General features: G+C 35.8%; 2 protein-coding genes across 4 annotated transcripts; one reads left to right on the plus strand and one right to left on the minus strand.

Moving 5' to 3' along the window:
• Nucleotides 1-2,960: 2,960 nt before the first annotated feature.
• On the minus strand, nucleotides 2,961-5,323 carry LOC133867769 (spermidine sinapoyl-CoA acyltransferase). The gene is made up of 2 exons (XM_062304529.1): nucleotides 4,478-5,323; nucleotides 2,961-3,637 (listed from the first exon to the last, which is right to left on the minus strand). Exons 1-2 carry the CDS (start codon nucleotides 5,293-5,295, stop codon nucleotides 3,103-3,105), a joined length of 1,353 nt encoding a protein of 450 aa, XP_062160513.1. The 5' UTR covers nucleotides 5,296-5,323; the 3' UTR covers nucleotides 2,961-3,102.
• A 9,403-nt stretch (nucleotides 5,324-14,726) lies between these two features.
• Nucleotides 14,727-26,715, plus strand: LOC133868985 (uncharacterized protein At4g18490). Of its 3 annotated transcripts, none has more exons than XM_062305973.1 (18): nucleotides 14,727-14,902; nucleotides 16,323-16,411; nucleotides 16,826-16,952; nucleotides 17,409-17,594; nucleotides 17,771-18,595; nucleotides 18,945-19,121; nucleotides 19,196-19,333; nucleotides 19,515-19,631; nucleotides 20,067-20,204; nucleotides 20,662-20,799; nucleotides 21,986-22,159; nucleotides 22,254-22,434; nucleotides 22,585-22,652; nucleotides 22,771-22,810; nucleotides 22,925-23,101; nucleotides 23,844-23,954; nucleotides 24,052-24,137; nucleotides 25,836-26,715. In XM_062305973.1, exons 2-17 carry the CDS (start codon nucleotides 16,351-16,353, stop codon nucleotides 24,106-24,108), a joined length of 2,715 nt encoding a protein of 904 aa, XP_062161957.1. In that variant the 5' UTR covers nucleotides 14,727-14,902; nucleotides 16,323-16,350; the 3' UTR covers nucleotides 24,109-24,137; nucleotides 25,836-26,715. The 3 variants fall into 3 exon arrangements, with proteins under 3 accessions (XP_062161957.1, XP_062161956.1, XP_062161958.1); XM_062305972.1 differs by lacking the exon at nucleotides 25,836-26,715 and adding an exon at nucleotides 24,224-24,425; XM_062305974.1 differs by lacking the exon at nucleotides 25,836-26,715 and adding an exon at nucleotides 24,278-24,425.
• The last annotated feature ends 613 nt before the right edge of the window (nucleotides 26,716-27,328 follow it).

Raw genomic sequence — 27,328 nt, forward strand, 5'->3', positions numbered from 1 at the left:
CTATCTTTCTATATTTTTAATTTGAATAATTATTCTATACACAAGTGTCAACTTTATTTTGTAAATGACCCGGCCCTTTCTTTATAAAATTATCAAATTACCACAATAATTTTATTCATCGACAAAATTATTAAACAATGCAAATTACAACCATTTAAAAAGGGTAGAGAAAAACCACAGCAAGAATTTATTATCTCGTTTAGAAGTTAAAAGCATAAGGAAAATACACTTGTCCAAAATTAACATTTCATTGGCAGTTGGCCTAGTAAACTTTAAAAAATGACGATTAACTCCCTCCAATTACCGTTTCATATCAACTTACACCATTCATTAAGCCTCGTTTAATTTGTGAAATGACCATTTCATTAAGAAAATGAATAGCTATTCTTAGGAATAAAATGTGGTAGAATGTAATGGCTATTCCTATTCTTTTGTTTGGTAAAAAGCTCACATTTTAATCGGAATTCAAAAAAAAATTACTAAAAAAACTCTACATTATATTATTATTTTTTTTTAAAAAAATCAAATTGAAATAAAAAATAAAAATTTTTGAACTAAACCGGTGGGTGATCGTTGAATCGGAGGTGGCTGCAACCACCTTCAAGTGCCTCCAGGGGTGGCCGCGACCATCTTCGAAGCCCATCGAGGGTGGTCGGCCACCCCCGATGTACTTTGGGGGTGGTGTGACCACCCCCGGAACGCTTCAGTGGTCCTTCTGAGGCATTTCAGGGGTGGTGCGACCACCCTTGGCCAACCACTTTGGGGTTTAGATTTACTTACTTTTTTTTTTTTTTTTTTTTTTTTTTTTTATATAAAAAAATATTTGAAAGAAAATAAAAAATGAGTTTTTTTTTTTAAAAAAAAAATGTCGTCTTTACCCTAAGGAATAACTATTCCTCTCATTTTTTAGAGAAATAAGTATTCCTCTTCGTAAGATAATAACTATTTCATGGAATATACCCCTATCAAACTAAATAATAGTTATTCATATGGAATATTCATTCCATTTCAAGGACCTATTCTGTAAACCAAACGAGGCCTTAGTGTTTGTCGTTAAAATGGACAGAAAATGTCAAATGTTATGTGCATGTGACTCTAAATTATGTACAAAAAAAAAAAAAAAAAAAAAAAAAAAAAAAAAAAAAAAACTGAGAGGGGCAACTGGTTGAGAGGTAGTTTAACCAGCGTAAAATGATTAAGCAGTAAAAACACCCTCACAAGGCCTTGTGGGAGTGGTTCAACAACTTTCAAAATGGCCAAAAACTACCCCGAACAGAGTGAGATTGTGTTCGGATACTCTAGTTTTTTTTTTTTTTTTTTAATTATTTTTTTATTTTCTTTAAAATTTCTAAGGATAATTTAGATATTTCAAATAAAAAAGAAAAAATCTTGAATTCAGGTTTGAATCTCTTAAATCTTTTATGAGTTGAACATAGCTGATCATCAGCATCCAGCACCATCAATATTGTTAGAATCGTCTCTTCATTGACAACACGATTACATAATTTATAAAGATGTTAATGCTGGGATTTGCCCTTTTTGTAAAAGTCATCTTGAAACTCCTAACCACATTTTTTCTGGATATTGCTTTAATTAAGGTTCTAACCTTATTATAGACTTCATTTGGCTGTATAGGAATAAATTGATACATGATAGTATATTGCCTAATCTAGCTCACGTCATCCAGCATCTTAAGGTTACTTTGCACTCTCATTACTTAGCTTGGCTGTCCGATGCTCTCCCATCTCTTTGGCTTTCTCCTAACGCTAGGTGCCTTAAAAAGTAATTTTAATGTAATTATTCGTGACAATTTTGCTGTGACAATTGCTGTTATTAGCAACTTTTCTGGAGAAGTCATTTTTGCAGTGACTCAAAAGCTCTATGTCTCTATTGTTCTTATAGGTGAAGCGGTTGCTGCTCTCCTTGCTACTTGGCTAGCAGCTTTTACAGGTATTAGGGCTTTTATACTCAAAGGAGATGCTCTTCTAGTGATTCTAGTTGTGAAGCAGCCTCATCTTTTTTCTTCTTGGCATTTTACCCCCTTTATTTCGGATATTAGACTGTCTCTCTTGCTTTCATAACTAGAATGCCATGAAAGTCTATAGAAATGCGAACTTAGTGTACATGTTTTAGCTCAATAAGCCGCTACCCATCTTGTGTTAGGTAGCATTTTCGTTGAGTCTCCTCTTCTTTCTTTCATTAGAATTAAGAATGAGAAAGATCCACGCTTATAACATTTTTCTTATTCAACTAGCAGAAATAACACAATTACATATTTTCATCCTTTCTCCATTCTCATCCTCCTTGGCAAATACTCGAATACAAAATTCTCTTAGTTAATCTGTGGCTATAAGCTTTAAAAAATTAATTTTCAATTAATTTATATACATTGTGATCTAGTGCAAAAAACCTAATCAAGAAGCTAGTTGATTCTAACTAAATAGATAAACTTATTCTTTTCTTTTTCGTAAAAGAGCAAAATTAGAATTTCAAAGATTTGCATTCAAGTAAAATAGAAATAAAATAGAAATAAAAGTACACATAGCACGTTCTCCAACTAACCTTTAATTTACAATGTTTTTGAAGTAAATAATATTTTATCAATGACCCATCGAAAACTACTAAAATTTTGCAATATTCCCAAATGACAAAAATACTCCAAATTCAAAAAATTTATTTAAATTCAATAAATCGAAAAAAAAAGGTGGTGACTGATCCATTGTAGCTACCGTGGGTCTCACTCTTCACCTCGCAAGGCCTACGTCACTAGACCTACTTCTTCTTTCTTTCTTTCTTCTTTTTTTTTTTTTTTTTTTTTTTTGAATTTATAAAGATATTTTTGTCTTAATGAAAATATTTTAAGATATATATATATATATATATATATATATATATATATATATATATATATATATATATATTTTAAAAAGAAAAAAGAAAAAGAAAGAAATGCGGGAGGATAACATTGCAAATTTTTGTTTTTGATAATTTGAAAGAGGACATTAATGTCATCTTTAGTTTAACAAGACACTGCAAATTGAATGTCAGTTCCAGAGTCGGTGTATTTTCCCGATAAAATACAACCACAACATGAACTTGCCATCAAGCCCACCCAAATTCTGGGCTGCTAAACTTGCTCATCTCTTCCCTGAAAGCAGGCACCGCACTCTCTTCTAAAGTCACCAACACCTTGAAACCATCCTTCCTACCGGCACTTGCCGAGGAATAAGGCAAGAAAAAGCAAGGCTCAACGCTTCCAAGAAGGTTATTTGAAAGCGGCAAAACAGTCACAGGGCCACCCCAGCCAAAATCCACCGTTGAGTGGCCCAAGTGCCGCCAGTCTGTGAATCCACTCACTCTTTTTCCTGCCGTGATCCCGTCGCCATAATGACGATCCTGGAAGTCAATAAACGACCGAACGTATTCATCGGTGGCATTGTTTTTGCTCTTTCTGATCAGCTCCGCCGTTTCCCAAATGGGTTTCTCTGCCACCTCTTTGGCGCTAAGCTTCACGTACATTGCAACGCAACCATTGCCCCAATAACCCACAGGTAATGGTGGCTTTACCTGTTTCCGTATATTGATTGAATATGCAAACTTCACATTCTCTTCACCTGGAACCCCGGAGGCTTTAACCCTGTGCCGTCAATGACAAATTGAAGTCAAGAGGCAATAAAGTCAATGCAAGTTTGAAACCATGCTTAATTTGAAAGTACATTTTCAAAATTCTAAATATTCGATAAAATGCATAAAAAAATCCCAGAAATGAATTCACGTTCACCAACTTATTTGGTTGGAAAATTCACTAAATGTAAAAGTTTATGATCTTTACTTTTAAAAATGCTTTGAGAGAGAAAACGTGTCTATAGTATATAAAGTGCTTAGGTCATGTATTTCTTAGTGATTTAGGACACTTTAACTTAAGCTATTGAAATAAGTACCGATTTAACCTAAGTTTGAACTCTCTCTCATTCATTTATTTTTTTAATTTCAATTAAATATTTCATGTATTAAACTTACTTATTAAAAAATATTTGAGCATAGAAGGTTAGAATATTAATTAAATTATTAAATTTATCTTTTCTCATCGAATTAAACTTTTAGAACAAACCGTAATTTACGGGTGATCACTTTTGCAATTATATATTTAAAATTTTAAAAGTTCAATGCCGGGTTCTTATTATGTTAAAAATTTTGCAATTTATTACCGATAGAATTTCTGTTAAATGCTAAGAAATGACCCTAAAATACCCAAAATACATTTTAAAAAAAAAATTGCTACCTAGCTGACCCACGAGCTGGCCGTGGGTCAAGCCGTGGGTTTCAGGTTTTTTTTTTTAAAATAATTATTTAATTAGAGTAATTTTACATTTTTATAAATTTTATATAAAATTTTTATCTATTCATAGTTTGGTATTGCAAAAGTGTCTCTGAAGAGACTACCTAAAAAAACGAAAAGGAAAGTAGAGCGACTTACTTGGCTCGCCATATGAAAGCACCCAAAGCTTCAAACGTGGTGAATCGCAACCCAGACCGCTCAAACAGCATCGTCTTTATAAGGTCCAAGCACTCGTCCCTTACATGAAACCACTCCCTCACAACCTGACCAAGACTGGCATGGCTGTACGGTAAAAACTCCTTATCCAAACTCAAAAACTCATGGATCGGAACCTCAACTCTGGGCGGCTCTCTGGGCCCCAACAAGCTCGCCCTATCCCACACCGGCTCAACCGACAGCCGACTCGCCCCCCGAGCCAACTCAGCCATTGCATTGAAGAACTGAGTCCCGCCGAGTCCATCACACAGCGAGTGGTGTATCGCAGCTCCGAGAGTAAAACCCCCACACTTGAACACCGTGACCTGTAGCACACACGGGTTGATCAGCCCCTCCTCCGGGCTCGGGTCAGGAACCACCTGTTCCACAAAATGCGCATCCGGGTCGTCGAGGTAGTTCACCGAGTCAAGCGTACAGTCGACAGTGGAATGAACAAGAGGGACGGCTTGGCCAGCAGTGCAAAACACCTCAAGGCGGTGGTCGCCTGGTCGGCGGCGGAGGGTGGCGGCGAGAGGGTAGTAGTGGACGAGAGCGGAGGAGAGCGCGTTGGATATGACGTGAGAGGGGTCGGAGGGTGGGTTAGGGTGAGTGGCGGGGGTGTTAAGGTAGGCGCGGAGGTAACGAAAGGTGAGTCGGAGGTTGGGGTCGGTGTCGAGGTGGGAGAGAGAGAGGACATGGTCTTGGTGGAAGGGTGGTGTGGAGGGGGACACGAGGGTGGTCTTTGCGACTTTGACTTGCATTGTTGGGAGGCTTTGTGGTTTGTTTACTCATTGCTGGGGGCGCGGGTGTGGGGATTTATGGGTGGTGTTGGTTAATTCGTACGCGCGGTCACTGTCTCACCAAACCTAGAGAGAGAGAGGCTAACTGGTGTAAAGTTGGAGGGGGCGACGTGGAGCATGCTATAACCTCAACGATGCCCCCAGTGCCTGCATGAAAAAGGGTGATCGATGCAGTTTCGCAAGTGCCAACTACCCGGGCATCTCACGGCTCATGGGCTGCCAAGTGGATAAGTTTTCTGTATTTTGCTGGCTCATTTCACAGCCAGTGCCCAACTCTGCGAGTAATGTTAGAAGTGTCATTGCATTTTTTATTGTGTCTTTTAAAAAATGATATAATTAATTATAATTTAATTTATAATAAATTACTTTAAAACTTTTATCCAATGACAATTCTTAAAAAAAAAAAAAAAAAAAAAAAAAGACTTCTAACATTATTTTCTACTCGACTCGACTGATGTGGTAGTGTTCCTCAGGTTTAATATTAATTCTTGTTAAAAAAAAATATCTAAAAACTTATGGCGCTGTTAGATTATTTCAGTAAAATTAAAATGAAAGTATTGTATTTATAAGGGACAATTTAAATACAAGGATATAGCTATATGCTAGCATGATACAACAATTAATCAAAAGGAATACCTTTTATTCGGATGGGCTGCAAACCCCTAATTTTATAGCAATCAATTATAAGTGGATAAGTCATCAAAAATCACAAAATACAATAGACATGAAAACACCGAATCCTTTAAAACAAATTAAACTCACTTGGTTTGTCTTACCCATTCAACATCCTAAACCCCACTCAATGGAGATGCAAGCTCAATTTAACTATAATAAGATGCAAGAGATTTGTAATATGAGAGAAGCGGAGATGCAAGCTTTGTTTTGTCAAGGCGTTGGGTGGCGGATCAAACACAGAGGAAATACAAGCTCAATCGTCCAGGTCTTATTGTGAAACAAAAAAGCCGCCTTACCAAAGCAGGTGGGTTGGTTTCTTTGTCGTCGCTATGAAGCTTTTGGTGAGGAGAGCATAGAATAAGTTGCTAAAACAAACGGGAGGTGGGGATAGACCCATTCAGTATAATTTCGAAGAAAGACTGTTGGCAGCAGGAGGAGACATTTTTTTGACCCCTTTCAAAAGGAAATGTGAGCAGGGTTAAGCTCGGCAGAGGGTTCGAGAATAGAGTAGGGTCTTATCCTTAAGATTCAGATAAGAAAAGAGTTCCAAACCTTTATGCATGCACCTCTGTACAAATGCTGGGTACAAGTTCTGGCCAGGATAATTTGGAAAGATCAAACCAATTTGAATCACTCACATCACAGTAGTAGTAGCGTAAAGGCCGTAGGTTTTGGGGGCGGTTTGGCTGAGTAGGTGGTGGGTTTTTTTTGGGTCTTTGCAAAGAATAAAACTCAAAAAGTGTTCTTTTGTCCATTGGTTTTGTTTATTGGTATAAAACCCAGTGTTTTCATGTCTAATTTTAGTGTGTGTTTAGATGATGTGTCAATATTTCATTGGAGGCTGCAAAAGTTGAGTTTTACAACCCATTCATATCAAATGGGCTCTCTTAATTGAATAGCTGTGTTAAAAGAATTTTTCATTTTTTTTTTTAGTCCACAAGCCTTTAGCGTGGTCTCCACTATCCACTCATTTGAACCGCAATGTAAACGGAGTCAATGGTTTTCTACTTTTCTTGCACCCAAGAAATTAAGTAGAGTGCACAGTTTTTCTATATTCTTGTCTTACTACTTGTATGTTTAATGTTATGGAATATTACTTGTAATGCTCGATAAATATTTAAGGCAAAATAAAAATAAAAATATAAGAACAATAAAAATAAAACATTAATAAAAAGACATGTTTTGGTAATTTTAATTTGAGCACGGTAAACAGTGGCAGAACCATGTTAGGGCTTTAAAAAAAAGACATAGAAACCCATTTTTAAAGCTATGGGCGTTGGCATGATTAAGGATTAGAAACCCATGTTTAAAGCTTAGGAAATTTTTCAGAACCACGAACCCCGTTTGAATGGAAAGCAATCACATCCAAACAAGGCAAAGTGCCACGTTTCAATTGGGAGCGCGTGGCGAAATGAATGCCCAAGATGAAATCTCGGATGATAGCATTTGAATGGTGTAAAATGTCATTCGAACGGAACAACATCTTCACTTGTCAATTATTGTGCGGGTTAGGTGACACGCAATGTGATTCAACGCATATTAAACATAAGTTGTTCGATTAAAACAACACCCCAGCTTCATGTGTCAACAATTGTCCGGTTTAGGTGAAATGCGGCGCAGTTCGACATGTATTAATTGCATCTCACATACGTCGTTCGAATGAAATATCTCCACATGTCAACCATTATGCGGGTTAGGTGAAATGTGGCATGATTCGATGCGTATTAAATGCATCTAATATGTGTTGTTCAAACATAAGTATGCCTTGTTTGAATGCGAGTATACAGTGTAGAAAAATTTCTCTCTCTCTCTCTCTCTCTCTCTCTCTCTCCTCCAAGGGTACTCAAGAAACTATATATTCTACAAACTCTCTCTCTCAGGCTCAAACAAACAAGAAAAGAAAGTTTCATTTCTCTTCTAGAAGAGCTTGAAAAGCATAATTTTCTTACACCCTCTATTTTCTCATTTCTTATTTCGATTTTCCTTGAATTCATGGATTATGTAATTGTTAGTGTAATGCTATTGAGGAACTTGGTAAGCTTGTGTGGGTAGCTTTAGTATTTTGGAACCCAAAGCTTGATGTTTTAAAGCTAAAAATATGTGTTTTGAGGATATTTGGTATTTTAGGGTTTGTTTGATGTGAGAATTAGAGTTGCTTTTGTGGTGTAGAGATTCTTGATTCATAGTATATTTTGGTAAGAGTTGTGGTTGTGATTGAATCTTGAAGTGTTTAGGGGTTGTGGTTGTCATGATTATTGATTTGCGAAAATTACGGTTTTGGAAGGAGGATGAATTTTATATGGTTGAGTGAGTGTTGGGTATTACATGTGGAGTGATTTTGGCGATTTTTTTAGTACGAAAGAGGGGTTTTGGATAGTTTGGGTTAGAGGTGTAAACCCAAAGCCGATTCTCGGTTATTCTCGGTTATTGGCCAATAACCGAGAATCGGCTTCGGGGCTCCCCAGTTATTAAAAAATCCTAACTGGCTCCAGAATTGAGGACCCCGGTTAGTATCCAATTATTCGGATTACCCAGAACTGGAAAACTCAAAGAGCTTGCCAGTATTGGAGAAGATAATAACAGCAACCTCAGCATCACAAAGAATAGAGAGCTTCTGAGCCTTCTTGAGCAGGCCAACACATCTCTTTGAGAATGTGACTTGCCTGCTATTTAGGGTTGGCAATTCGGGTCGGCGGGTCGGGTTCGTGTCGACCCGACTGACCCGATTACATAATCGGGTTCAACACGAACCCGACCCGATTATTAATCGGGTTGGATTATGGAACCCGAACACGACCCACTTCCAAATCGTGTTACCCGTACACGACCCGGTAAACACGAACAACCCAAAATTTTCCACAATCTCTGCAAGAAGGCACCGAAACCAGAAGAGAAGCAACCCGATCGGTAGCTCAACCGAAAAACAAGAGAACTGAAAGAAAAAAAAAAATTCACATTCGGCCATTATGGGTAAGACTGTAAGAGGAACAACCCAAAGAAATTTCTAAGCAAAACAGTAACAAAAAGTCAAAAACCCCTTCAAGGCTTCAACCCATTCGGTTCCCCAACTGAAAACAAGAAAAAACCCCAAAAATTTCTCCACCCATTCAGCCATTCTCAACCCACAACAAAGGACCAACCATGAACCACCTTAAATAGTTAAATCATAGTTACAACTCACAACAATTTGAACCCAAAATCAACAACTCCAAAGAACTAGAAACCGAAAATCACAAAGAACCCACAGCAATTTGAACCCAAAATCAACAAACTGTGAACTGAATTACCGAAGTCACCGAACTGTGAGTCTGAAGGGCCTGAAAGGCTGACCGGCTGAAGCATAAACCGTGACTGTGAGGCGCCGTGGCTGTGTGTGACTCTGGGAGGCGTTGTCGCCGTCATGGGCTCGTGGACGTGGTTGCGTGAACGGCGGGTGACCGACTGATTCGGAGTCTCGGAGAGTCGAACTGAACGAACGAAGGAAAGTGAAAAATGAAAGTGTGCGGCGCTACTGAGTACTGGCTAGGTTTCATCTTTCATTATTTTTATTTATTTATTTTTTTTTTAGCCGGGTTATAACGTGTTGGCGGGTCAACCCGCGGGTTGACCCGCCAACACGATTATAATCGGGTCGTAATCGGGTCGGCCCGATTACGATCCGAACCCGATTATAATAAACCCAAACCTGGTTTTTTCGTGTCGTGTTCGTGCCGGGTTCGCGGGTCGTGTCAAAAATTGCCAACCCTACTGCTATTGGCATTCTCGATTCTCTTTATCTCAATCTTCCCTCGACCCATTTCTCAAAGCTTCAAACCTCACAAACCCAATTGATCAAAACCTCTACAAACACAGAAAACCCAAACTAATTTCTGTCAATTATAAAATCTTTGCTCATTTCTCTTAAACAAGGAGCTTCCTTTGGCTTTTTGGGTTCCCTGCTAAACTTGGGAAAGGTGGAGAGGATTGCCAAATTTAGAGGGAGGAGAAGACAGAGAGGTGTGAGAGAAAGAAAGCGTTTTTATCCTAAATGGCGAGAGCCTAGAAACGGCAACCTTGCATGGCTCTATATCCGGTTATTCCCAAACACAAAAGACTGAGATTAGAAGCAAAACCTGAGAATGGAACTTATGGATTCACAATTTTTGTCTGCTTGTCAAGTAAAGCCTCACTTTTTCAGCGAAGATCATAATAGGATTTTGGCCTAAGGAAGCTTTCACTTGCTTGGCTGATATCTTTTTCAGCGAAGATCATAACAAGATTTTTGCTAAGGAAGCTTTCATCTGCTTGGCTGAGATCACTATACCCCTCGACTACAATGACTTCCTTCCCCTTCTTCCAGAACGATGTGGAAGGCTCTAGGCTTTAGGAGTGGGGCGACGTGTGTGTGTGTGTGACAATGAGACCAGATAAAGTAATATAAGGATAGTTGAGTCTTAAGTACATCGGGCCTTGTCCAAAATCCAAGTTTTGTACGTGAAAGATAGTTGAGTCCGAGCCTGATCCAAACAATATGAAGAAAATTAAAAAAGGCTTGGTCAAAAAAATTAGAAAAACTGTTAAGTGTTAACTTATTTTAAATATATATATATATATATATATATCCGGATCCGGTTACCCGGTTATAACTAGGTTTCCAAGAATTGAATAACCAGAATCCATTCTTAGCACCATTCAGACCTTGTTCAAATGAGCTAGTTCCACAAAGCAACACTTGCAATTGCGATTGCAGTACATTTGAGCGAGAACATTCATAACTAAAAAGTTTGTGGTTTTTCTAAGGGATAAGGTTGTTTAAAGGCTAAGAAAGTTTTGGGGCTTCCAAAATGGGGTAAATGCTAATTAGTGAGCATAGTGTATTGTACACAATCATGCAATACGCTTGAATGTTTAAGCGAGGAATATAAACGAAAAGTTGTAAGTAAAAGCACTTCCCACCAATAACATAATTAAATTTATCATGAACTGTTTTTACCATGTACATACATGCGTAGTTTTACTTGTGATTATGAACCCTACATTTTAAGTATTTTATGTATGTCATTATATGATTACACTATGATTTACATGATTTGAAAAAAAAAAAAAAAAGGAATTTAAAGAAAAATTTTCAAGGAAAGTATAAGCATTTGAAATGAAATAAAACAACTTGTTTTACAGAGAAAATATTTTAAGAACCCAAGGTTAAGCGAGAGAGTACCCTTAACAACCTAGTGTTAGGTGGGGAAATAGGTTTCATGACTTAGTGTTAAGTGGAAGAGTACGCTTACAACCTAGTGTTAGGTGGAGAAATAGGTTTGATGACCTAGTATTAAGTGGAGGAGTACACTTAACAATCTAGTGGAAGAGTACGCTTACAACCTAGTGTTAGGTGGAGAAATAGGTCTAATGACCTAGTATTAAGTGGAGGAGTACACTTAACAATCTAGTGTTAAGTGGGGGAGTATGCTTAACAGCTTAGTGTCAAGTGGGGGAGTATGCTTAATGAAATCATAAATTGAATTAATAAGGTAATGTAAAACAGAAGTTTAGATAAAGAGTATGTGAATATGTATTGCATCATGAGCATGCTTTGAGTTCACTAATGTTTTTCATATTTATCTACTAGTAAGTGAATTTAAATGTATGTACATATTATTCTTGATATGATATTGGAAAATAAAAATGCTAATGAATTTCAGTTGTAGAATCTACTATGAAAGAAAAGTCTATCTCTCAATTTGACATTAAGAAATGAATTTCACAATGATGTTTATGCAAAAGGCATGTTGTCATGATGATTTTCTGAAAGCAATGCATATTTGTTATGAAAGAAATTTTTATCTTGATTTTGAGAACCACCTTATATTTTAAATGACTTTGATAAACAAATACAGAGAAATTTTAAAGTGAAAGAGGGGCTCACATCACACACATATTATTAGTTGAATGCTTTTTCTTATTGAGTCGTGGACTCACCATTTACTATATATATATATATATATATATATATATATATATATATATAGTTTTTAATGGTTTTAGGAGCGGAAGGTGAGGAGGAGCTTGGTAGTCACTTGGACTACTATTCTTATGATTTAAGGAAGGTCTAGCTTTTGTGGTTTAATTTTTGAGGTCCAGGCTATTTTGTGGAGGACCATTCAGAATGAGGCCTTGTGTATGTATAAACTTTTGATAATCTATAATATAGGGTAACAATATAATGTTGTCAAAACATGTTTTATCAGTTAATGAAGTTATCTTTTAGTTAGCACTTTAGTGTTTATAATATGAGTTTGTGGGTTTTTTTTTTTAAAATATATATGGCAAATTCCACTGCATTAATGTATGAGATAATAGTAATAGCGCCACATGTATAGTGCCTAATATTGTATTTATTAAGGCGGGTGCGTTACATTAATTACTACTTAAGTTGTTGTGAATGTTGGTTATAGTTTACTTTCGTTGATAGAATGTTGGTTGTGTTACCACATCGGAAGTTATGATGGTTATTTATATTAGAGTTATTGAAAGGGGAATAAAAGTGAAATTAAGGTTTTGATTCAAATGAGTAAATTTTGATAGTACATTTGGTTTTTTGGAATGCATGCTTGATTGATTATGACTCTATGATATGTAGGAAGAGATTGGTGACAAGGGGTTTAGTGTAGTTTACGTGAAAAATTTGAGACAAAGAGTTCTCATTCGAATGAGATGGTCCTCGTTCGAATGACGCAAGCAAAAAATGTCTTAGTCGAAACCCAGTCAAAGGCCTTTCAAACAAGACAGTCCAAAGATGAAAAATTAAGGTTTTCTCAAGGAAAATAGATTGTTTAAGGTTTAGATCGGTGTTAGGGTTTTCAAAGAGGAATAATCCTAACTAGTGAGCATAATATGTTGCAAGGCGGATACTTGATATAGGATTGGGCATGTTAGCAAGCATTCAAGCGGAATGGGTAAGTAAACTTCTATTATGAGCAGTATGTTTTGTGACGTAAACTCGCTCCTTGAGTAGCCAAAGATTTATTACATGTTTTAAGTAAGTAAACTAATCCCAAGAGTAGTTAAATTTTGTTGCTTGAACTATCACATAAGTTTGTAAAGGATAATAAAAGTAAAATGACATGATTTCTAACATGTTGTGAGCCCAAATGCATTTTTATGAATTGTCTTGAAGCTATGAAATAATTGATTTAAGTAGATTGAGATATGAAAGTATGTTATGTAAGAAACATATTATATGAGTTAAGTTTAAAGTTAAGCAAAGAATAGTTTATAGTTCCCCTCAGGAGACATTAGTACGGAATGTAAAGGAAAATGTTATTGTTCCCTTTGTGGGATATTAATTAGTACGAAATTTTATGGTTCCCCTTGCATGATATCAGTACGAGATTATGATTACCCATTCGTTGGATATCAGTATGCGATTATTGTTTTGAAAGGTTCTAGTACAAATTATGGCCACATGTGATGGAGTTTCCAGTATGGAATCAGTTATGCTTCTCCTTGTTGGATATCAGTACAATGACTATGCTAAGATATGACGTTAAGCAAGAAAGTATGATGATATATACGATAAGTACTAACACAATGTTTAAGTTATACATTGTTTTAATTAAAGATTATAATATGTTAAGTATTATGATACTTTTATATTTAAGATTATATTGCTTCTTGTTATGATTTATGAAGTAATATGTTCTAGATAGTTTTATGAAAGGAGAGTTTTCATGATAATTTACAAAAAGATTTCGGAAATATAGGTTTATGAAAAGTATTTTCAAAGGATAGTTGCAAAAGGAATGTTTTACAACAAACGTAGAAAAAATGTCAACAATGATTGCGAAAGAAATGTTTTATAAAATAAAGTTTTCACGTTTTTAACTAGGGCTCACTACATATACCTTTTGTAGATAATGTTTATTTTCTGAGTCGTGGAATCACGTTTCTACCTGTAAAACATTGTTTAACAAAGATTGAATACACTGACGCATAAGACAAACAACCAGAGTGATCGATAGACGAGGATTTCGAGGGTAATTGGATTGTATAGCTCAGACTTCCCTAGGCTTACATATTGTTGTTTAAGTTTGGTTGATGTATGAGTTGATAGATTATAATGTTTAATTAAGTTTATAATTTAAATAATTAATGTGAATATGTGACTATGAATGTAAATAGACTATGATGTTTTAGTGCTTTGACAAATTTTGTAAATGAGTTCAATGCCAAGACATAGTAGTAGCGCCTCTCTCTTTCTCTTATTTATTTACTTATTTATTATTATTATTTTTTCTTATGTGTGAAATTTTGGGGCGTTACAATATATTATACATTTATACCTCTATAGTAGGCAAAGCAATTGTCAACTATAATGTCGCCTTCCGACTAATGGAATAATGCGAGAGAGTGAAACATAACCTTTAAAAGACCTCTATTGTAAATCACCAGCATAATCTGAATTAAACATACCTAATGACACTAGAGTTGATACCAATGCCTTTATTATAGACCAAATCAACATCTGTAGAGCCTCATAAATACCGAATTATTCATTTCATTGCTTGCCAATGAACTTTGTTAGGATTGCTCGTGAAATATCTGAACGAGTTCAAACTATGGTATACATTATGCTCGCAGTTGCACTATATATATATATATATATATATATAATATTCATATTTAATAGATTTATCTGATAATCGTAATAAAAAATCATTTACTCCACCGATAAATCCCACCAAAAAAAAAAAAAAAAAAAGGTAGCGTGTTTAATCCCCGCCTCTTGGAACTTCAGAACTATAAAGGCAGAGCTCATTCGAATATAACCATCAATTTCCTTTACCTGAAAGCTTCCGTACATATTTTCGTTCGAGCCATACAGCTTTCCTTCTCACTTCCCTCCCGCAGCAAAACAAGGAAAGCTCTCTCTCTCTCTCTCTCTCTCTATTTGAATATGGAAAGCTACAGATTTAAAGGATGTAATACCTCGTGAATTTTTCTGTATCTAATTGTTTATAATCTCGGTTTTTTTTTTTTTGGATTTGCAAGTGATGCATTGCTTTTCTGATCTCAGAAAGTAAAAAAAATGAATTCGTTGCTGCTCATTTCGTGCAATTGATAAAATTCAGTTAACTTCTGGTGAATTCGCAGATCGATTTGATCTGAGAACGGAATTTATTTTAGTTTCCTTTGAAGTTCATATTCCTGGTGTGCCCAATGCTGTGAACTTCAGGTCATAGATTCTCGTGTGGTTGTTTTTGTTTAAGATTTCTCTGAAATTGAGCTTTGTGTTGCTCCTTTTTTTGTGTCGGATTTATTTTGAATTATTCTGTAGTGAAGTCTCTCTGATTCTCCAACTTCAGTTTCATTTTGTTCGTTAAAATCCATTACATTCTATAACAGCTCATTGTAGCGTTTCAGTTTCACTGTGATCACTTGGATTGAAAACTTCACTGAACATAAACTCGTCACTGTTTTTATGGTTAGATTGTTTTTTTTTCTTTGGTAGAGAGTTTTCTTTCACATTTCACTTTGGAACCATGATCAACATGATCCTAGATCCTTAAAAGTCATTGTAATTTTTACATATCTGTGAAAGCAATTGGTATATTCTTTCAATTATTCTGAATGAAAATTGATTCATTTTGTCATTTTCGAAAACTTATCTTAGTTTGACTGATCATTGGATGAAGCATAAAATTTTGGATTTAGGCTATTTCAATCTTTTGTTTTTCTTTGAATCTGAAAGGATTGTGTAATAGTTGAAATATATTTCACAGGCAACGCTTTGAAGTGAAATGTGGACAACAGAGAATATTATTTGATATTTTCTGAGACATTTCTACATGTCTCCATCTTTGTGAACTGATTTAAATCTGTCTTTATGGCTGAATAACCTCACTATCTTGTTTTTGAGCTTCAGGCATCATTTCTGATAGATGGGACTAGATCGACCACTATAATCCAGATATTATTTCTTTGATGTGCTACTTATAATATATATATTTCTTTGGTGTGCCAGCTTTTCTGTTGATGATTTTCCATCCAGCTTTGTGTTCATGATTTCTGCTCCCACTGATTACTTTTGGAAATGCTTGTTGCTTCATTGTTTCTTTCAAGTAATATCTTTGTTATTAAATCATGAGAGCTTTGCTGTAGAACCTTAAACATGGACAAGTTTGGTTAAATTTTGTTGGTTTTAGTCTTTCTCATCTTTGATATTCTTCTAATCATTGTTTTAGCATTGTTAGTTACGTCAGATGGTAGTGTAGTTCTCCATTCTAAGTGTCTTCTTTTCAATTGGAATGCATATCTGACAGTTGCTGGCTGTTTGCAGAAGTCAACCATAAGATTTACTTTCAGATGGCGGAGTCACAGAAGGGAACGCCATCTACTAAACCAAAAGAGAAAATTTCAGTGCTAGGTATTCTCTTCATTGCCCTTTAGGCCTTTACTAAGAAGTAGGTATTATCACATCTATAATAGTATAGGAAAATGGCAAAGTAGAAGTTCTGTCCTGTGCATATCTTCATTTTGCGATGAATTACCAGATCTAAAGGTAGTGGCACTGTGTAGACATAATGTTGTATGTAGATGGCTTCGGTGAACAAGGAGAGCAAGAGAAATGTTTAAGAGAATCCTGGAAAAATCTGAATAAGCACAACTAGGACTTACAGCTCTAGTACCAGAAGACAAGAATCAGTGTGGCCAATCCTATATCTTGGTTGCTTAAGCCCTCAGATTTTTTGATATAGCGTTGCTCTTCAGCTCACAAGAATTAGTTAATTTTATATTGATAACAATGATTTCATAAAGTCCTCTGTTCGCCTTCAAACAGGTGAGGAAATTGGAAAGGAGTTTCTTAGTTCCTGGAAATCATTGTCAGTGACAGAAGACGATACTATGGATTTTAGCTTTGATACAGTACCCAAAGGCCAGAAAAAGAAGTTCAACTTTGAGAAATTGTGAGTACTGCAAAACTTTAGCTGTTGCAATCTTTAGTATCATAAAATACTGATCTTAATGGTGATAAATTAACTGTAAAACCTTGTTGATTGGGAAAACATTGACTTGGTTCCTGATCCTGAGTATTTACCTGAACTCTTGAAGTTTTGTCAACGTTTTCTTCTCATAACTATTATGTTGCCAACTTTTTTCCAACATTGACTTGGTTCCTGATTCTGAGTATTTACCTAAAAAACTTTTGCAAATTTTTAGGTTTACTGTGCACTATTATGCCCTTCATCAGTGTAGGCCGTAACTCTTTTGTTTAATTTGTAGCAATTGTTTTCCAATGAGGGTAGGTTTTTGGAGAGTAATATGCTTGCTCACTGAACCTACACATATATTACTGACAATAGTACAAGGCTGAAATTGCTGCATTATACTTGCAAGTCAATAAATTTTCTATTACATTTCAGGGATATGGATTTCAATCTGGATGGTGATTTTGACAAGTTATCATCATTCAAAGTGGACATGTCAGACCTTGATTTCTCCCCACCCAGAAAATCTGAAAAACCGAAGGAAAGAAGTGAAGAAGAATCTTCCAGTGGAAATCGTCAACGAAAAGAAGATCGCTTTAATTTCTCTTTTGATTTTAATGAGTCAGTGGACATTTCTTTCAAGACATCTTTGGACCTCTTTATTCTGTTCTCTCCCTCTCTCTCTCTCTCTCTCTCTCTCTCTCTCTCTATATATATATATATATATATATATATAATTTATTTATTTATTTTTTTTTTCAGAATTGCTTATCTGCCTCATTTCTGTTTCGTTTTAGGTTGGATAGTTTCAATTTTGAATCAAGCTTAACGAAAAAAGATAAGAATTCTAACACCTCAGATAGCAAAGGAGTTACTCCAGAGCCAAGTCAGTATCAGGGTTCTAAATTAAGCCTGACTGAAGGTAATGCCGGGTGTGATGATTGCTTAGACATGAAACTTCCAGCATGCAAGAGTGTGGGCATTTCAGAGGTTGAGATTTTGATAGGTGATCAAGGGGATCTTAATTTCATTAATGATGGTTCTGCTTCAAAATCTGCAACCTCTGAAAATTTGGTTGGGTCACATGGGGGAGGAACTTCTCCAAGGAAAGCAATAACTATGACTGCAGGAGAAACTGATCAACGAAAAAGCATACCTGAGAATTCAATATTTGCAGGACCATATGCTCAGCAGCTTAAACCTGATTTACCTGTCCAACCTGTACATGCAAATGATTCAAATCTAGATACTGTTTCAGATGTTTCAGAAGCAAAAATTTGTTCTCTGGGTACAAAAGAAAAAAATGCTTCAAGTGGAGAGCCAATTGATGTTGACAAAGTGACGTGTATTGTGGGATCTGATCATGAAAACTCACCAAGGAAGAATTCACCTCCAGTGCACATCACTGGATCAGATAGCAATGATGGTGAAAGGAATAAGTCAGGTGGCAATGCACCATTCAAACATATGAATGACACTGAACCAGCTGAACCAGTCGAAGGTGATTTAGACATTAAAGATACTTCCACCAAAAATAACTCAAGAAAGATGGCATATGACACCAAGGGCAGTATAGAGAACCAGAGGTCAACTTCTAAGCTGCCTTTGGCCCCATTAGGCAGGTAAGAGAATTTAGAAACTCTATGAATGTTCTTTTTGAAATGAACTATGAAGACGAGAAACTGATAATCATGAGACTCCACCTTTATCTTGTTTGATGGCTTCGCGAACAAATATGAGAAAATGTACTGCATCTATCACTTAAACTGTATGAAAGCATATAAATCTGGAATATCGGAAGGCTCATTTTGGTTTATAAGTTGATTCATATATTCTTTGGATTTGTCACTTTTTCATTTATCCTTTGAAACATTTCTACTATTTGTTCAGCCATTATGTTAATAAACTCTGACACAGTATGTTACCTTTGAGGTTCAATATTAGTGCACATGTTATGTTTACTTGATGCAGGGAAGATGTAGTTGATTCAAGGAAGCTGGCAAAAGAAAAAGGAGGTATCCACTCAATGTTTTATACAAGGCCAGAGGAAACTGGATCTCAATTGCATCAGACACCTGGGACAAAGTATCCCTCATTTGGCAGCAAAAGAGTAGGGGCTATGCATCTCTGTCCTGCCAGTGATAAAGGGTGAGTCATGCTTTGTGTAACAAGTGTGATTCTTGGTTTTCAAATGGTAGACTATGTCATATGATCTGCAGCAGGGAGGGCTTCAATATGGATGATGAACAGAATGGATGCAAATTGGTTGGTACAACAATTTCAGTTGCTAAAGAATTGACAAAAGGTCAACCGTTCTTGCTGAGAAGTGAGAAGAACAATAAAAATCTTGGTAAAATCAGGTGAGGCATCTGTACCTGGGAATTCCATTTTTTAATAAAATATTGTGAACTTTGGCATTATATTGAATTTTTGTCCCTCTAGAAATGGGGTTAGATCATTTAAGTTAAGAACCAATTTATTATTTATTATTTATTTTTTAAAAAATGCCCTTATTGGAGCTCAAATGGCAATGTCCCTCAGGGGGGTCTTAGATTCGGATAATGTACCAAATGGGAGCAAGCTGATTGAGAATTCGCAGCCACGTGATAAAGAAGTAACAAAAGGTGAAAATAATGTTAAAGATCATCAGACTTCAAGGTCAGCCATCTATACTTTAGTTAGTTATTGTTTTTTCATCTTATACTTTATTTTACTGTTTACCTTTGCACTAAAGTTCCTTAAGCCACATGTAGGTTTGGTTCATGCAAGTTTAGAACCAACAAGATTAGTATAGGTTTACGTGACTTCCAACTTTGAGTTCAGTTATTGTTGGTCATGCAACAACTCAAATCTCAATAATTTGGGGTGAGGTCTTTTACCTGGGATCTTCCTTAATGACTAGAGTTCAAAAGATTCACTTTTTGTTGCTCCCTCCAGGTGAGATAAGAGCATCAGAGAATTATATTGGAGAAGGCTTTAAATTTTCTATTGGTTGGGTTCTTGTCATGTTAGTATAGGTTCAAGCATGAAAGTTTAAGACCTTTGTGATCAATTTGACATACTTACATAGTTTTGGTGTATGGATCTCAACAGGGGAGGCTTAGATTCTGATAATATACCAAATGGAAGCAAGCTAATTGAGAATTCGCAGCCATGTGATAAAGAAGTAACAAAAGGTGAACTTGTTTTGTTAGGAAGCGAAAAGAATGTTAAAGATTATCAGACTTCGAGGTCAGCCATCTGTAATTTAGTTAATTATTGTTCTTTCATCTCATACTTTGTTTTGCTGTTTGACTTTGCATTAAAGTTCCTTACGCCAGAGGTAGGTTTGGTTCATGCAAGTTTAGAACCAACAAGATAATTATAGGTTTACATGACTTTTGGCTTTGAGATCAGTTATTGTTGGTCATGCAACAACTCAAATCTCAATAATTTGGGGTGAAGTCTTTGACCTGGGATCTTCCTTAGGACTAGAGTTCAAAAGATTCACTCTTTGTTGCTCCCTCCTGGTGAGATAAGAGCATTAGAGAATTATATCGAGAGGGCTTTAACTTTTTTTGGTTGGTTGGATTCTTGTCAAGTTAGAAGTATATAGGTTCAAGCATGAAGGTTTAAGAACCTTTGTGACCATACCTATTCTAACAGTGCAATTTGGCATACTAACATAGTTTTATATTGATCTCAACAGGGGAGGCTTAAATTCTGATAATGTACGAAATGGGAGTGAGCTGATTGAGAATTCACAGCCACGTTATAAAGAAGTAACAAAAGGCGAACTTGTTTTGTTAGGAAGTGAAAAGAATGTTAAAGATCCTCAGACTTCGAGGTCAGCCATTTATACTTTAGTTAATTATTCTTTTTTCATCTTATACTTTGTTTTACTGCTTGACTTTGCGTTAAAGTTCCTTAAGCCTGAGGTTGGTTTGGTTCATGCAAGTTTAGAACCAACAAGATAAGTATAGGTTTACATGACTTTCGGCTTTGAGGTCAGTTATTGTTGGTCATGCAACAACTCAAATCACAATAATTTGGGGTGAGGTCTTTGACCTGGGATCTTCCTTAATGACTAAAGTTCGAAAGATTTACTTTTTGTTGCTCTCTCCAGGTGAAATAAGAGCATTAGAGAATTATATCAGAGAAGGCTTTAACTTTTTATGTTGCTTGGATTCTAGTCAAGTTAGAAGTATAAAGGTTCAAGCAGGATGAAGCCAAAAACTCTTATGGCCAGGGGCCAAAAAATTTTGTTGGCAGGGAGCCCGTAGGTTATTTATTTATTTTTTTGTTTTTTACCTTATAATTTTTTTTACCTAATTTTTTTTTTGGTTTTTAGGAATTGAGGGGGGTACATGGCCTATATCACCCCCGCCATAAATCCGCCCCTGGGTTCAAGCATGAAAATTTAAGAACCTTTGTAACCATGCCTATTCTAACGGTGCAATTTGGCATACTAACATAGTTTTGGTATATTGATCTCAAACTTGTAATAATGATATTAAGTAGAGTGAAATAAAAAAGCCAAGTGTTCGGATTAGAAGATAAGGACCCTAAATGTAATTTGATGAAGTCAGATGCACTAGTTAAGGAAAACGGATTTAAGGCAGGAACTTAGAGAAAATGCACAAAATGTGCTTTATTGGAATATTTTCTTAGATGTCTATACATTTCCCATTTTTAAAAAGAATCTCTTTACAAACCTAGTTTTCTCTCACTTAATGCACATGCTTCTTTATTTGATTTTGGATAATGTTTTCTCAAGATATTACACTGTTCTGGGATGTATTCTAATTATGTTTTGATCACTCTTCACTATATTGAACTGGTAAATTTCTTTGAGAAGTCCTGTTACCATTCATTGTTTTGATTTTCTGTATATTACATGACTACTTAGTCTCTGTATGGATACACTTAGGCATATGATTTGGCTTGTAATCTTTCCATAAGACCTTCTAGGGAAGTATTATATTATTGATTCAAGTTTTGCAACCCTGAGGGAATTTCTTGAATCTCTCCAGCTTAACTGAAAAGACAACTGGATGCAGTGCCCAGACTCATGTAAATCCTAAACTTATGCTTTCGAGCATCGAATCTTTGCGGAACTCAGAGATCATTCCAGCTGAAAGGAATAAACTTTGTCTTATAAAGGCTGGCAAGAAGGCGCCTGATCTCTCTAGCATGAGAACAGCTAGGCATGATGCCAATATAACTTTAAATCCTCTTCAATGCCTTCCTCTCTAAAACCTTTTTGATTAATCTTTAAATGGCTGCACATCTTCAATGTAGGACTGTAGGGGCAAGCAAAGCTTTTTCAAATTCTATTTGTCAGAGACAAGTTAATTCCTCGAGAAAGTTCGAGCAAAACATGGGAGTACAGGGCAATACAGCATCAAAGATTGAGCGTCTTGTTGACAGTAATGAGAAACAAATGTCTCAAGCCGTGTCGTTGAAGCGGAAAAAATTTGAGGTTTTATATTATTAAGTTACTCCCGATAATTTATGAAAGTATCTTGGAAAAAACATCTCATCAGTAGAGATCCTATTTGGAGCTTCAGTAAATCATATGGAAACTATCATGGCCTGTCATCAACAATACTTATCACAAGCTATTTTGCAGGCATCAAATGCAGATTCAGAGTCCTCAACGCCTCTAAAACGACTCTCTGAGTCACCTAGTGAAAGCAGGTCCCATTTTTCTATTGACAATAATGTGTTCTAAATTTAATAGTTTTTGTTTGGGGCCTGAAAATTTACTAGGTTTGTTTACTGGAGTAACTTGTGCTTTATCACAAATCACCTGCAGCAATTTAAAAGTACCTTTGGAAAGAGTTCTTGAAGAGCAGGTAGATACAAATGAAGTTTGTTGTATAAAAAATGACTGCTAAAATTTATATGAAATCATAGGAGGTTGAAGCCATATTAGGTAAATGATTTCGGTTCTTTTACATTTCATCCAGGTTTTTATTCGTGGGATTCGGGCAGAGAGTAATGCCAAGCACATTACTGATGACCAGCCAACCTTTGGACTTGAAAGTCCTCGAGAGGTAAACATGATGGAACTAGAAATTCCTTTAGTTATGGAGACTGACGGAAATGTCGAGAAGGCTGAGGCATATACAAAGGAGCTTGATTCTGTGAGTAAACTATTAATTACTTTATCAGCTATCAAGTGATTTGTGTATGCTTTACTTGATAAAAGCTAATCAAACCGTGAAATTTACTGAAGGCTCAAACCTGTGAGTGACTTGAAAACTGTGAACCTGAATATGAAACACTTGAGAAAAGATTTGAAGTTGTTAAATTGAAGATTAATGCGTCATCATTACTTTTACCTAATGGCCAAAAAATAGTGAAACACTGACTTTGAGTTACCCAGCATAGCTCTGATGAGTCTGGGTTAAAGTTGGACTTTGTCATTCTAGGGAGGAAGAGGAAGAAAAGTGTCTCCAAGTGTAGGATTTCAGAGCAAACATTTCTGGGATGTGGCCATGTTGACTGACAAAGCAGCGCCCAAGGAAAACAAAAGATTCTGCTTTGATATGCTAACCTCGTTATTATTCCTAAATTCACAATGATTCCAAGTATGGTGTCTGAATTGTATGTAACTAAAACAAAAATGGAAGCCTTAATGCCCGAGCAATTCTTTTTTTACTATATTGCTGTTCCTTTTCATATTATGACTTGTCTGTTCATTCCATATTGCTATTATCTTTTCCTTCTCTCTCTCTCTCTCTCTCTCTCTTTTTCAGAACTTTTAGGCTCAAAGATAGGAATGCAGGCTATCTATTCTGTTTGTAGATGTCGAATAAAATGAAACCCAAAAGATTAGAATACCTCAAATTTGAAATAATTTTCCTCCCCCTCTACCCACCGCAGATTTGCAACATACTGAAAAAGAAGCATGAGGAAGCCAAAGAAATATTAGTTCGAGCTATTGTCAACAACAATAATTTGCTGATGCTAAACCATCCCATCTATGAAGAGAAGATATCCTTCAAATTGTCTTTACTGTTATTGTTTTTCCCATTGTTTCGCTTCTATCGTTCTAGAAATTTAAAGTTGCATATCCTTCATAATTGAGAACATCCGTAAGATTCAGAATTTTGCTGCTCAACTGTTGTCCAAGGAGCTTCGAACATGATCAGTAGGAGCAACAGTTTTCCTATCAAGGTGCGTATAATTCATGTTTTGTTGACCTGCCTTAATTTTCTTACCTTCCTGATTGTGCATTTATCATTTTTATTTGGCAACGGTAGATGATTTGTCGTATTGTGTAAATTTCGGGGACATGCTGCACGTTCTCTTTCCAGGAGGTTGAGTCATGCCGGCATGGTTAGACACTCGAATGTGATGCTTCATACTGCATTAGGTTCAATTGGACTTATTTTTTGCGACTTCATACTTGCAAACATTTTCTATGGAGCATCCTTGTAAGCTCATGCGTGCACTTTAACATTGCTGATTAATAAATCACTGCCACGATGTAAATATTTACAAGATATCTCTTCTCTTCTTTCCTTTATTCTTCTTCTTCTTCGTCTTTTCTTTTCTTTTCTTTTCTTTTCTTCTTTCTTCTTCTTCTTTTCTTTTCTTCTTCTTCTTCTTCTTCTTTTTTTTTTTTTTTTTTTTTTTTTTTTTTTTTTTTTTTAATTTATGTGTGTGTGGGCTTTTAGCATATTCCCTGAATAATTTTGGGGTTTGGTAAGTTAGTCTAATCTTGGGACCAAATCTATCCAAGGCCAGTTCTTCAAATAAAAGGTAAACTGGAAATGGCATGGAGTAAACAGAATTAATGCAAGCTGAGGTCCAGTTGGTTCAGCCAATAGATTAAAATTGTGATCCACGCATCAACCACTCCATTCGCCTTATTGAGGGTGCATATATCTTAGTTTGTCACCTTTCTGGTTGCGTGCTTCATGTTAGGATTGGGAAAATACCCTTATGTCATTGTACTGCATAGAGATTCAATTCCATCAAAAGTCATGAATTTCTCAGTTGACTTCCAATCATGAGAAGTAGTTGCATTCCATATTTTCTGCGAGTGTTCTAATTTTACTGCTAGTGATAGGGCTACTTGTTGCGGAAATGTGCTGATGGCTTGTAACCCCATTTCTTACTTAATATATCTAGTGGGACATAAAAGAATGATATTTTGTTGAAATATGAAATTGCTAATTGCGTGAAGTCTCGTGTCTTAATCTCATCTGGAGCTATATATATGGACTAAACTTGAGCAGGGTTTTGGAGTTCGTCTTAAGTTTGATCCAAATTGGTTTGCTGAGCTTTGTCCAATGGTAGTAAACACAAGGGTCACAAAATTGGTCCTTTTGTAGGAAAAGGAAAGGAGGAAGGAAACAAGTCAAACAACAGTTTCCCTTAAGTAATTAAGATGTAGGGAATAGTATAAGCCTTAATTTTCTTATTAGCTTTTGATGATGGGTGGATCCATCAAGGAGGTACCTGTGTAATTCAGGTTATGTTTCCTCTCTGCTCCCATGTTTCTGAAACTCTAATTTTCATATGTTTTTCTGATCACATTATTTGGTTCGACTTATTGTTACAATATGAAGATTGACCTGTTAAAAGGAAAATAGAATGGTCGAAAGGGTTGTGTAGCGGTCGAAATCTGAGAAATTTTAGGGTTGAGTTAGCATATGATGAAGGAAGAACGAAGGAAAGAGAACTTTAGGGTGGTAGAAGAACAATCTAGGATGTTTGAGAAAATGCGAAGAGACAATAGTGTCTGGCAAAGAATAACTTGATTTATGCTATTACATGGAGTAGTGTGTTCTAGTTTCTATCATGATTAATATCAATTTTAATTAAGCTACCAAATTTGATGGCCTTTCGTTTAACTTGGGCCTGCAGATATGAAGCATGCGTCACCTTTAAAAATGGTGGGGAAGAGCATGGGTTAAGCACTTGTGATTGCAAGAGGATAGCATTGCTGGCCGGCCTACCAATCCTTTGAGGCGTAGTAAGTATTGAAGATTGCACAAAATCAAATAGAAAAGGCCGGGTTGGAATTTTAATAGACTAGAACAAATGAATGTGGAATATTAGCAGGACAAAACATATATTGGATACGAGTACTGCTTTTGGTAGAAGCCAATAAGCTGGGACTCCAGCTGGGGAAGAATGATAAAACCACAAAGGAAGCTTAACATGATATGCATGTTGACATGACAAATCACTTGGTGCAATGGAGTTGAATACATTAGAGAGAATGCGGAGTTTAAGAGAAATTTTTAATTGGATTTTAAGATTCTGGGAATCTCTTGCTGAACAAATTAGTCAAAACTGCGCACTATCTGGTTTTTATATGATTAGTGCGTAGTGGCCATGGTACAGACAAACATGCAAGGAAGATTTTCTACAACAAACCTTAAAAACATCAAATTGTGTCCTTGGCAGGCTGTCTACTCCATCCACTTGGACTTATATATGTGACGAGGACTGATTTTTTATTAAGTCAAGCAAGTTTCCTTTCTTCTATTTGGTTTCTTTAGCCGAATTGCAATTCCTCTTCGAGCAGGACAAGTTGACCATTTTCTACTAATATACAAAGGCGGAAGAGCGAACGAGAGCAAAGAAAAAAAAGGCTGCTGCCGTGCGCTCATTAGTGCATGCAGCACACGTTTTTTATTTTTATTTTTATGATCAACCATTGAATTTATTTTTATACATGTGGGTTCTAAATATTCAATGATTGATCTTAAAAAAAAGTTATTAGAGTTGTATAAAGTTGTGTAAGAAACATTATTCTAATCCAAAACATTACTCATTAGTTTCAGAAAATGGTTTTCATTTTTAAATTTCGTAAACTATTTTTCAAGTTTGAGTTTCTACTACTGAAACTGTTGGGCTACTACAAAGTCAGCATCAGACCCCCGCTGGATCACTGTCGAACCACTATCTGGCCACTGTTGGACCATTGACATGCCTCCGCCAAACCACTGCTGTAACTCAAATTATTGGGTTAATTTTTTTATATTAATATTTTTATGTTGTGAATAAAAAATGATTTTTGTAGGTTGATATCATTGAATGAAAATATAAAAAATGTTGTGATTTTTCGTGGTGCCAAACGTCGGAAAATATTTTCAGCAAAAAATATTTTTTTGAAAAATGATTTTCCTAGAAATATTTGTGTTAAATCCGTATGACCCTATTGTTGTTTAACAATTTTAATTTTCCCCCCCTATGTTTCATTTCCTATAGTAGATAGTATATCGATTATGGCTAAAGACGGAGATAGTACCTCCGTCCAACTTCCATCCAAAAATTGACGGAAGTCCACGTCACATGCCTTAAAAAATTGACATGTGTCCCTATGTATAATTAAAAATTTAAAAACTACA

Source organism: Alnus glutinosa, chromosome 5 (genome assembly GCF_958979055.1).
Source record: "Alnus glutinosa chromosome 5, dhAlnGlut1.1, whole genome shotgun sequence".
NCBI classification, from domain to species: Eukaryota; Viridiplantae; Streptophyta; class Magnoliopsida; order Fagales; family Betulaceae; genus Alnus; species Alnus glutinosa.